Source organism: Lynx rufus, unplaced genomic scaffold (assembly GCF_022079265.1).
Source record: "Lynx rufus isolate CCGP_SWC_20201006 ecotype Redwood Valley unplaced genomic scaffold, mLynRuf1.p SCAF_6, whole genome shotgun sequence".
NCBI lineage: Eukaryota > Metazoa > Chordata > Mammalia > Carnivora > Felidae > Lynx > Lynx rufus.
Window position 1 is genome coordinate 97,852,735 of NW_025814878.1, and position 12,848 is coordinate 97,865,582.

Genomic DNA, 12,848 nt, shown 5'->3' on the forward strand with positions numbered 1-12,848 from the left:
AAATGTAATCACAAGCAAAATACAGTTATCTGGGACTGCCTATACATTTCTTATTTCCAGGAACTATGGGAGTAGTAGAAAGGTCTATTTCTGAGAAGGTGTGATGTCAATACACTTTTTGACTCAAACAGAAGACTTAAGCACATTGATCATTTCACTTCCCCAGCCCATGGTTCAATTAAAACACTATGGCCTTGGGAATAAGCCAGTGGAGAAAACATCCAAGACCTAATAGAGATATTATCATAATCTACATTGATTAACATATTTATTGGGTACATACTATGTGCTAAATACTATGGATAGATAGATGAAAGCCTTTCCTAATCACCCCAGGTAATTACCTCTACTGTGCTTAATCCTTCATTACAAAATTTCTCATATATTGCAAGTCTTTGTAAGTAATTTTCCTCCACATTACAAGTTCCCAAGGAATGGGACAATCCTTTATTTCCAATCTTTGTACCACTGGCCATTACCACAGTAAAATACAAGAAACAATAAAATTTCAGGCAAGGTGGGAAAGAAAATCTCCTCATTTTTCTGATAGGCTTCTCTTTCAGAACTGAGCTTTAAAGATAGTCTAACTTCCTTCCCTTATTTACGTTGTTAGACACACTTTTACTGGACCTTAGATTCAAGGCAATTATGAGAATGTAAGAGACAAAGAAGGGAAAAGTTGTTAAGATTTCCTAAGATCACAAAGAGGGGAATTCCTAACATTTCAGAAAATTAGGCATCTAGGTTTCTGTCTGAGCTGAGTGTGTTCTGTCCAGAGGCCCAATGCCACCTTGGTCTAATTGCCACCACTCTTCCTGGGAATTGTATTTGCAAGGTCTTCTGCAGATTTCAATCAATTCTCGTCCCCCTTCCAGTAGGTATTATGGTGTCTGCTGTCTTCTCCACACTTTTGATGGTATTCAGTAAACTATAAATAATGAATAAACCTGCCTCCTGTCATTTTGATGGAAACAAGCAGCTTTCCAGGGTATGAATTTGGAGAAGGGTCACTGCTGTACAGTTACCCAGATCACACTAATATGTCAACTACCACAGAAAACTGGAAGTAGTTACCTGTGCTTTATAAGGTCAGATCATTCCCTAGTTTTACCTGGACACATTCAATGTGCTGAAAGTAAGCCACAGTTCTCAAGGTACCAAATCAGCCACTCTGTAAGGTGTAATTCAAGTGGTCTGCATTGGGAACAGTATTTTGACCAAGTAAAATAGCACAAGTTGATGTTACTAATTACAGCATTCTCTATGCCTATTCAACCATGTTGTATCCTTACTTCTTTTCCACCCAGAACTCAGCAGAAATAGTAGAAAATCAGACTACCAATGGACTGTTTTCAAAGTTGTGTTATGCTTCCTTTCTAATTCATTTTTCTCTTGAGCTTATACTACTATCAAAATTAAAGTTACTGCTGTCAGTTGGAAATTATGAAGGAGACACATTCTATGCTGACATATTTTTACCCAGATTATTAGAAGAATAATAAATGTAGAATCCTTTTAACACGTTAGTATACAAGATAGAGCTTTATACAATTCTTAGTGTCATTTTAAAAATGAATTAGAATTGTTTCTCTTCCAAAGTTAAAAAAAAAAGTTAATAGTCTAGAAACATCCTAGGGCTCTGTTTCTTAAAGATGTCTAACTATCAGAAACAACTTCAGAGCTTTGCAAACAGCCCAGATGCCCAAGTTCAATGCTAAACTTGACCTATTAAATTAGATCTTTTAAAATGTGTTTGTGTCCTTGAGATTTTTAAAAAGCTCCAAGAAAGATTTAAGGGCTTACTTAAAAAGCATGAAGTCTTTTTCAAGGTTAGGCAGCAAGCTGACCTTTACTGTCCTATTAAGCTATTCTATTGAGGTTTCTTTTAATAAATGCATAATAAAAAAATACATTAAATTTGCTCTACATTGGGAGACTTCAACTTGGGTTTTAATTGGAAATGTCAACCACGTATCTTTTATTTAAAAGGACATAGTTTAAGACATGCAAAAAAATGGCCACTTATGTTATACCATGTATAAAAATTAACTCAAAATGGATCAAAGACCTAACTAAACTTAAGACCTACAACTATAAAACTCTTAGAAGAAAACATATAGGGGAAGCTTCATGACTTCAGATTTGGCAAGGATTTCCTGGATATGACAGCAAAAGCACATGCAACAAAAGTAAAAACAGGCAAGTTGAACAACACAAAAATTTCTGTGTATCAAAGGACATAATCAGCACAATAAAAAAAGACAACCTACAGAATGAAAGAAAATATTTGCAAATCATATGTCTAAAAGGTGCTAACATTCAGAATATATAAAGAACTTCTACAACTCAACAACACAAAAGCAAATAGCCAGAAAAATGGGCAAAAAAACTTGAATAGGCATGTCTCCAAAAATGACACATAAATGGTCAACAAGCTTATGCAAAGATGCTTCACATCATTCATCACTGGAAAAATACAAGTCAAAACCAAAATGAGATATCACCTCATACCCATGAGGATAGCCGCTATCAAAAACAAAAACAAAAATAGTAAATAATAAGTATTGGCATGGATGTCGGGGAATTAGAACCCTTGTACACTGTTGGTGAGAATGTAAAATGGTGCAGTCACTGTGAGAAAGAATTAACATATTTATTGGACATACTCTGTGTGCTAAGTACTGTGGATTGAAAGATGAAAGCATTTCCTAATTACCCCAGGTCATTACCTGTGCCCTGCTTAATCCTGTATGATAAAGTCTCTCTCATATATTATAAGTCTATGGCAGTTTCTCAAAAAATAAAAAAAATTAAAAATTACTATATCATATAGTAATTCTACTTCTGGGTTTATATCCCAAAGAATCGAAAGCAAGATCTCAAAGGGATAGTGGCATACCCATATTCATAGCAGTATAATTCACAACAGGCAAGAGGTAGAAGCAACCCAAGTACCATTAATGAATGAATAGATAAGCAAAGTGTGGCATATACATACAATGGAGTATTATTCAGCCTCAAAAGGAAGGATATTTAACACACGGTACAACACAGATGAACCTTGAGAACATTATACTAAGTGAAATAAGCTAGTCACAAACAGACATATTGTATGATTCCACTTATATGAGGCCTCTAGAATGACCAAAATCACAGAGACAGAAAGTAGAATGGTAGTTGCCAGGGACTAGCAGGAGAGGGAAATGGGGAGTTGTTTAATGGTTATAGAGTTTCAGATTTGCAAAATGAAAAAGTCCTGGAGATTTGTTGCACAACAATGTGCATATATTTAACATTGCTAAACCATACATTTAGAAATGGTTAAGATGGTAAATTTTACATTAAGTGCTTTTTTAAAAACATTTTTTTACTGTTTATTTTTGAGAGAGAGAGAGAGAATGAGTGGGAGAGGGTCAGAGAGAGAGAGGGAGACAGAATCTGAAGCAGGCTCCAGGCTCTGAGCTGTCAGAGCAGAGCCTGACGCAGAGCTTGAACTCACAAACTGGGACATCATGACCTGAGCTGAAGCCAGACGCTTAACTGACTAAGCCACCCAGGTACCCCTATAATTATATGCTTTTTATCACAATAAAAAATATACAATTTAGGAAGTTTGCTATAAAGCAAATTTTAGTTAAGTGATTTCTATCATCCTTCTACCTTCCATTATGAAATCAGAAGATGTCATTAAAATAAGTAATCTGGAATGTAGTAAAGCAAAGTAAATGAAAAATCTAACAAATATTAGAAAGGCATAATAAATAGGAAATCACAGGAGCACCTGGGTGGCTCACCTGGCTAAGTGTCTGACTCTTGATTTCGGCTTAGGTCATGACCTCACCGTTCATGAGATGGATCGCTATTAGCATAGAGTCTCCTTGAGATTCTCTCTCTCTCTCTCTCTCTCTCTCTCTCTCTCTCTCCCCAATAAATACATAAATAGGAAATCACAACTTTATGATAACAAAATACTCAATATAAATAATAATACCAAAATTTTATATATGATACCATGTGGTATTAAATTGTTTTAAGGTATGGTTGTGTGTTTCAAATTGTTGTGATTGAGAATCTGCAGCCATATATAATCTTAAGAGTTTTGCATTCAAAATATAATGCCTTTTTTGCTGAGGATGGGGAGAGCCACTTTCAATATATTTAGCTCTTCTCTGGCCAACACCAGACTAGCTTGTTACCATATTCTGCATGAGGAAAGATAAGCAAGAGCATATAAAGCCCACATAGGAAACATTCAGCTCAAGTTTAGAAGTGAAAGTTTTCTCTAAGGAGTTCTGTGGCATTAAGTTGGCAACTAACTAAAGTATCAACAAATTAGCAGATTGTGCCTATGCTGAGCAAACAAATGGTTTGCCCATTTCACACTGTCGCTAATATTCAATTTACACATTGATGCTGTATTTTGTTTTGAGCCTGAAAAAGGACAGCTCACTGTCTGATGAAGGCTGTGGCACCTGTAACTGGAAATAACCTGGTAGCTATCATATAAAATCTGAGTTCTCCAAGTTTTAACAGTATGTTCTTCCTTATAGTATATTGGTAACTTAACAAACCTCCTTAAATTGAGAATTGAATTTGTATAAAAATTTTTATTAAGCTCTGAATTGAACTTGTATAAAAATTATACAAATACAAATAAAGTATATTTGAATTTTATTTTATACAAATAAAATATATAAAGTATATAAAATTTGTATTTTATACAAATAAAAATATGAAAAATATTGGGGCACCTGGGTGACTCAGTTGGTTAAGTGTTCGACTTTTGATTTCAGCTCAGGTAACCATCTCAGGGTTTGTTGGCTCGAGCCCTGCATCAGGCTCCACACCGACAGTGTGGAGACTGCTTGGGATTCTCTCTCCCCCCACCCCTCTCTCTGCCCCTTCCCCTCTCTCACTCTCTCTCTCAAAATAAATAAACTTAAAAAAAATGAAAAAAAAATATCTGTATGGATATGACAGTGAAGCAAACCATACCTTTTAAGTCTGGATCAGTGGTAAACAGTACATTATTTACTAAATGCTTACTTTATATTCATTATCTTATTTTATCTTATTTTATTTTATTGTTTTTTTTTAAAGTATGCTCTATGCCCAACGTGGGGCTTGAACTCATGACCCCAAAATCAAGAGTTGCATGCTCTACCAAGCCTGGTGCCTGTGTCTATAATCATTATCTCACTTTAGCTCACTACCACCATATAATACAGGGTCCTTATTCCATTTAAAGCTAGGGAAATCAAGGCTTGGAAAGAATGCATGTTACCTCCAGCTCACATGTATCAGGGTCCAGATTTGAAGATGGTTCTACTCCAAAGCCTTTTTCTCTTAACTTCTGGGCATTGCCATTTCTACCAGTTTTATTACACTCACTTTCACTAATCCAACTAAGTGGTAGGAAAAAAGTCCTGTGAGATATATGTTTGGTACATCTGGTGCATTGTTAGAAGGTAAACCCTAAGTTTATTCTTCAAAGATGTATCTATTACATCTTGAGGACCCTTGTGGCATTATACAAAATAAAATATTCTATTTAAAAGCCTCTGATGTTGCAGATAAAATTCCAACTCATTTAAATACCCATTATTTTATATAATGGAGTATCTTCCTCAACAGCATTATAATCAGTGAGAGGTACTGAAAACATTTTAAAATTTAATGTGTAATAGTCTTTGCTTAGCATTGTTTTTTAAACTAAATGATAATTATTAAAAGAGGATAACATATTTTTTACAATGATGAGAAATATCATGAAAGACATCAGAATTTTAGAGTCTTAAAACCGGAAATTACCTGAGTAGTTAATATATTCCTTTCCACATTGCATCTAGGGCATAAATTATCTAGAAAAAAAATTCTACTATCTTCCAAAGAACCTCAGAAAATAAAATTTGAATATGCTTTCAGTAACACATTCCAGAAGGTTTAAAATACACTTGTGTGGTCTAATTTAAGAACCATTTGCAATTTCTAATTGGGCAGAAATTAACACACGCCTGTAAAATCAGTGTATGATATCCCATTAATTTGTGTCATATCATCTGTCCATTCAACAATGTGCCTCACCAAGATAAAGTACTATTTAAATGATTTCAGAATCCTCATTCAAAAGTACCATTATTTGAAATAATAGTGTTCACTTTCAAAGTCACAATTTCCTGAAGATCGCACAGACACTAGATTTTCTGATCTAAAATGCTTCATGCATTAGTTATTTTTATAATTTGACCTTAGATGTTTGCAATTTCAAAAGATTCAGTCAGTCACTATATGAATATATAAGTGATATCTCTAAACGGAACTGTGACATGAATATAAAAATGCCTGGGCTAATAAGGATGGTTTAACAATTTAAAAAGAGTCTGAGGAAATTGGAAAACCAGTCTTACCTGAAATGTGTTAAGTGTCTCTGGATGTCAAGGTCTAGGATTGGAGTGGGTCTGGAGGATCCCAGTGGTGATCTATCTTGGCTCAAGAGGTCTTGGAATTCTTTACAAATTTGTCTAGAATAAAAGATTCAACATTGAAGTTGAACTCAACATGGGGCTTTAATTTCATCCCGTGATATTTTACCAAAGGCTTGTTTTCTCATTTAAAAGAGAGTAAACTTTCATAAAGCAACCTCCAAAGTTCCATCTATAACACACAGGTAAGGTTCACAATAGCAACTTTGTTTTCAAGCACTACAGGATGATTGTAAAATTTTTGACGTGACTCACAGCCCACGAGCACTGACAAAACCAGTGTTCATTTTTAAGGTGAATATTCATAGATTAACCTCAGCATAAGGAAAAATCTATATGAAAGGATCACACTTAATCATTGCTTTTTATAAAATTAAAATATGATTTTTGGAAGGGATATCACATTTATAAATAAGTTTAAATCAAGTTATATAGGCTTCTTTCAGAGCCATGATTCAAGTGGACTTTGGAAAATCCTGTTTCCCAGCATTTCATTATAATTCAGACTCCTGTGAACCGAATTTATATTTTAATATTTAAAGTATATATTTATTTGCCACAATTCAGCCCACTAGCCTCAAAAAAAAAAAAATGATTGCTATGTCCCATGTAAGATGGTTCCTTGCAAAAGGTACCCTTAATAGCATTTTCCTGCTACTTTTCTTAACATTAAACAATCATGATTTCTGGTCACTGGTTTCACTTCTAATTACCACATTCCTGAGTATGTTGACTAACAGTAAAGCTTTTGTGAAACGTAATAGAAATGCTGTATTTCTAAAGAAGCAAAACATATGAAGAAAACAGTTCTTTTTTAAACAAACAACAAAACACTAGATTAATACAGTAGCTGAAGAATGAAGTAAAGGACAGCCAAGGAACTGTTCAAAAGAACACATCTAAAGTGATGCTACTCCATATTCAAGAGATAATGAGATAGTGATTAGTCCTTTTCTTCTGGGTTTACAATGGGTAGTCATAAAATCTAACCATTGGCCCTGACTATAATTATCAATGTAGCCAAAGACAAGTACAAAAGAGTCCAATTATTCCAAGTGAATGTCCCTCCATGGACCCAGCCACTAATTCCTCTCCAAAGCATTTGTGTCATTAACAAATAACTACCAAAAAGTGACAAAATGTCTTGTGGCACAAATAATTTATCACCGAGTTAAAACCAGTGGAGTTTTATTATTAGGTGCCTAAAATTTCTTCTGAAGATCATCTGTGATTTTTTTTATGAACAATAATCCTCAGGTTTATTGCCAGCATTATTTTCATATTGTGTTATTTCATAGAATTTGCCTCTTTCATTCTGATCACAGCTGAAAGTAAAAGGGGCCATAAGGAGACGAAAAACAAACAAAAAAAACAGAGATAGCCCTTACCTGCTCTAAATCAAACAGGATTCTCCATATCCTCCAGCTAATGTTTTAGTTGAATCTCTGAGATGTAGCATCTAAATGCACGCTTTGAACAACTGCATGTATATACTTTCATTGAGGATACTTGATCTGAACTTCTCCCTTTTTCTGTTCTGAGTTAGACTTAGCTGATTGACTGTCAACTGTATTGCTTATGTTTTAATAGAGGAATAGCAGTATTAGACTATTTTATGTTATCGGTGGCATCAAAAAATGCCATTTGGTGGGGCATCATTACCTGTTATGCTTTGTGTTAGCTTTATTTTTAGGAAATTTCTAACTAAAATTTTAAATACAGACTCATGCTATCATTTCTCAGACTGGCAATAGAAATTACTATCTGGTAGATGATCAGTGTGATCCATTATTACAAAAAAATACTGGAGTTGTTTAAAGACAAGTATTTAATTTTATATCAGATTAAAATATATTTAAAAACTAAAATAAAAGTTGAAACATTGCTTTAGTTCTTATGGTTAGGATTTAGGAATTATTTGGATAATTGAATAAATCAATTTATAAGTTGGTAAATAAACTTCCTTACCATATAAACATTATAGCAAGTTACAATAAACCAAAAGTCGATGAAGAAATGAGGAAGAGGCAAAGGGTGGAAAAATTTAACTCATGCTGAGCAATTCAGCTACACCACACAGGAAGCTGTATCTGGAGAAGTTCCAGAATTCTCAACCTCTGGTATTTGATTCTGCTGCTTAACTCACTGACTTAGGACAGCCTCTCGACTTAAAAACAGATGACAATTTTGTAGACTCCCCTTAGGCAATTATGATCATCATCTCATTATGACAGTTATGGGGCTATTATTTTTATGACTAGTTTCATCCTTATTTAAAATTTTATTTATAAAGCTACAATAAGAAATACTTCTCAAAACAAAATGTCACATTATGAATTATGTAACACGATCTTTGGTGAATCATAAATTCTAACTTTATCACTTACGTCATTGTCCTTAAGGACATGATTTTTAAGCTGATGTCTGAATTTCAAGTTCTGTGTTTCTCCTTTTGACGATTATTGCAACGGTAACAATTAAAACTTGTTAGCAATTCTGCTTTACCCTAATGCAGATCAGATGTTAAGCATATTTAGTTATAAATTCAGTGAAGAAGTTTAAATGTGTTTTTCCATATATCAAATGTTTTGTCTGTACATGTTTGAATTAAAAAATTGTCTAATTCAGTTTCTATCCCTCCTATATATAATTGTCTAATTACACCAAAATATTTGGCTAATCAACCAAACATAAGAAATTAAGAGGAATTAGGAGGCTAGCCCCTTAGTCAATGGGCCCTTCATATAATTGTACAGTTGGCAACATAATTAAATAGAACTGAATTTGTTTATTCACAGAGGTAAAAAAGAAACATGTGAGCCAATCCAACAATGCAGATCAGCTATTGGATCTCTCATCCGAAGATTTTGAATTTCATATGAATTTTTGATGCAATTGTCATGGTCTTACGAACAAAGGTGAACTAACTAGGATGTAATGAATACCCACGTAGTTGACCATTTCAATGTCGAGCATTTTAATTGAAAATATCCAATGAGTTACCTTTGGAAAACAAGAAACTGCTCAGAACACACGTTAGATGTATCTATACATTGCAGGAAAGTCATGTTATTCCTACACACCCCTTAACTCATCTACTTCTATTGATGACTGCTTGTATTGTGTGTGCTTGTATGACTGCATTGTCTCTGATTCTTTAATTCTCATTTCACATTGTCTAATAGGAAGATGGGACGGATATAAACAACCAAAAAGACAAAAAAATTATACAGGCTATCTCCTAATTTCTAGATGCTTATGGCCTCTCTACACTTACATAAAATAAGTTATTTGGAATCAGTGAACTCAATTCTTGATATTTAATGGTTTGCAAATGTCCAGCTATGGGCAGAAGGATCAAAGGAAAGTACATGTCCTTGCAATATTGTATGAAACCACAATATCATCAAAAAAGAATTCACTACTCTAAAATAGACATCTCAGCATTACTTTGACAAATATGAAAGTATTTCTCCTAATCCCCGAAAGTGCTTCTAACACTGGACTTCTGTGAAAATGAAATCTCCACATCAGTTTGAATGCACGAACATTTAAACAGAGTTATGGGAATTCGCAAGAAAATAAGAACCTCTATTTCAAACGTTAATGGTGGCATTGCTGCAGGTGGCAAGGGTGGGCAGCTGTGGAAGCATTCCTGGGGGAAGGAGGACAAAAAGAAGGATTTCTCTAGATTAGGGAGTGAAGGTCTTAGAACATGCATGATGAGGGGAGCTTGGGTGGCTCAGCCAGTTAAATGTCTGACTTGGGCTCAGGTCAAGATCTCACGGTTTGTAAGTTCGAGCCCCGAATTGGGCTCTCTGCTGTCAGCACAGAGCCCACTTCAGATCCTCTGTCCCCGTCTCTCTCTGCCCCACCCCCCTCTAAAATAAATAAACATTAGAAAAAAAAAGAATATGCATGATGAAACCTCAAGCAACTAATTTTGAGGTAGAAAATATAAAGGTGTTTTTTCTTAGATAATTTGTATTTGGGGATAACTGTCATTCAGAGGTGTCACATGAGTGCACATATTGGCAAAATCAGTATAATCCTGCCAGCCCGAATGATATTATGCTTTGCGAACACCTGGAGGATACTACCTAAATCCTAGCATTGCATTCTCTTTAAAAAAAAATTTTTTTGAATGTTTATTTATTTTTGATAGAGAGAGAGAGAGAGAGACAGAGCATGAGCGGGGGAGGGGCAGAGAGAGAGGGAGACACAGAATCTGAAGTAGGCTCCAGGCTCTGAGCTGTCAGCACAGAGCCTGACACGGGACTTGAACTCACGGACCGCGAGATCATGACCTGAGCTGAAGTTGGACGCTCAACCGACTGAGCCACCCAGACGCCCCTAGCATTGTATTCTCTTGATCTGTAACATGTCTTTATATTTCTCCCAAGACTATATCAAGGATTCAAACTGACTACATGTACTTTCAGTTCCTTCTGGAGAAACTGAAATCTTACTGATGAAGACCCCTTTGGGTCTTCCCTTGGAAGAGGGCAAGAGTAGAAGCAAAACAGAAGTAAATATCCCCCAGGAGATACACCACACAAAATAATCCAGATCCAGCTCGTTCTACCAAGAAGTTTTCAGGAGCTTACACAGAACAAGGTTTTCCCAAAATCTTAAGTCCCCATTTTATAACTGCCATATAATTTTCTTTCTCTGCTATTCCTTTCCCCTTCCTTTCCTTGTTTTACCTTTTTTCTCCTTTGCCAGCACCCTTTGTTTTCCTTCTCTTTGGGGCGAGATGAATCATCTAAGTTACTGTCCTAAACAAATATATCCTAAACCCAAACAGTGCCAGACACAAGCAGCACAAATCCCTAACAAGAGACTCAAGTATCTTGGGCTAGCCTGTTGGGTGACAGGTGTCCCATTTAAACCCTCAAACTTGTAAAAAAAAAATAATAATAATAACTGTGTGACATTAGAAGTTGGTAGAAGAAGGGGCGCCTGGGTGGCGCAGTCGGTTAAGCGTCCGACTTCAGCCAGGTCACGATCTCGCGGTCCGTGAGTTCGAGCCCCGCGTCAGGCTCTGGGCTGATGGCTCAGAGCCTGGAGCCTGTTTCCGATTCTGTGTCTCCCTCTCTCTCTGCCCCTCCCCCGTTCATGCTCTGTCTCTCTCTGTCCCAAAAATAAATAAACGTTGAAAAAAAAAATTTTAGAAGTTGGTAGAAGAAGAAATATTTAGTTTTGGTTTTATGCATTTTGAGCCCAGTTAAATTTTAGCCAATGTGATGGGAAGTCATGTTTCATCAGTTTCTAAGAAGCAATGTCTTTAACACTGTCTACCTTATTCTATCTCTTCAGAAGTTTTCCCCAAAGGGCACCTGGGTGGCTTAGTCTGTTGATCGTTGGACTCTTGATTTTGGCTCAGGTCATGATCTGACAGTTCTGAGATCAAGCCCTGCACTGGGCTTTGCACTGACAGAGGCAAGCCTGCTTGGGATTCTCTTTCTCCCTCTTTCCCTCTCTGCCCCTCCCCCACATGCACGCAAGTACATGCACTTTCTCTCTCAAAATAAATACTAAAAATATATATATATAAGTTTTCCCCAAATAAGAGACTAATTTAGAAATAATTTAACCCACCTGGGACTATTAGTTCTAAAATCTGATCATAGAGTTAGGAAATTAGATAAAATTATTAATCATCTATTATGTACCAGAACTTAATTTAATAAAGAAAAGAGCAAAAATTTGCTAATGCCTCAAAGATTATTCTCTAAAAATTCCAATTTACTGTTCTGTTCTGTTGGGCTTTCACACAATAAATGGCATTCTTCCATTCCTTATCAAGGAACATTTTTCAAGTTTGAGGGAATCCGAAGTCATCTTATGCATAAGCTTCCCTTTTCCTACATCATCTCTGTCACTATTTTAATTCACATTTTTGTTGGGCTTCTTACAATTTTCAGAAGCTTTCTCATACATTATACTTTTCCTTTTTAACAGTATCATTATTGTGGGTAGAGCAGTACAGGCATTATTTACCTAATTACACCCAAGAAAAGATGAGAGTACTGATGGTGATCCTTGGTCCCACAGATCTCCCTTTTACCTCTCACACATTTCGGTCCTCTTTTTTTTTTTTTAATTTTTTTTTAATGTTTATTTATTTTTGAGACAGAGAGAGACAGAGCACGAACGGGGGAGGGTCAGAGAGAGAGGGAGACACAGAATCTGAAGCAGGCTCCAGGCTCTGAGCTGTCAGCACAGAGCCCGATGCGGGGCTCGAACCCACGAACCGTGAGATCATGACCTGAGCTGAAGTCGGACGCCCAACCGACTGAGCCACCCAGGCACCCCCATTTCGGTCCTCTTTTGTCACATTCTCCAAACATTCATAGTGTTTTG

General features: G+C 35.8%; 1 protein-coding gene across 1 annotated transcript in view; it reads right to left on the bottom strand.

The window, feature by feature from the left end:
- The window catches only part of TFAP2D (transcription factor AP-2 delta), a 57,365-nt gene that overhangs the window by 12,383 nt on the left and 32,134 nt on the right, over positions 1–12,848 (bottom strand). Inside the window, exon 7 of the mRNA XM_047101250.1 lies at positions 6,408–6,521. Within this exon, the coding sequence (XP_046957206.1) occupies positions 6,408–6,521 (114 nt within the window). The remainder of the gene's footprint in view (positions 1–6,407; positions 6,522–12,848) is intronic.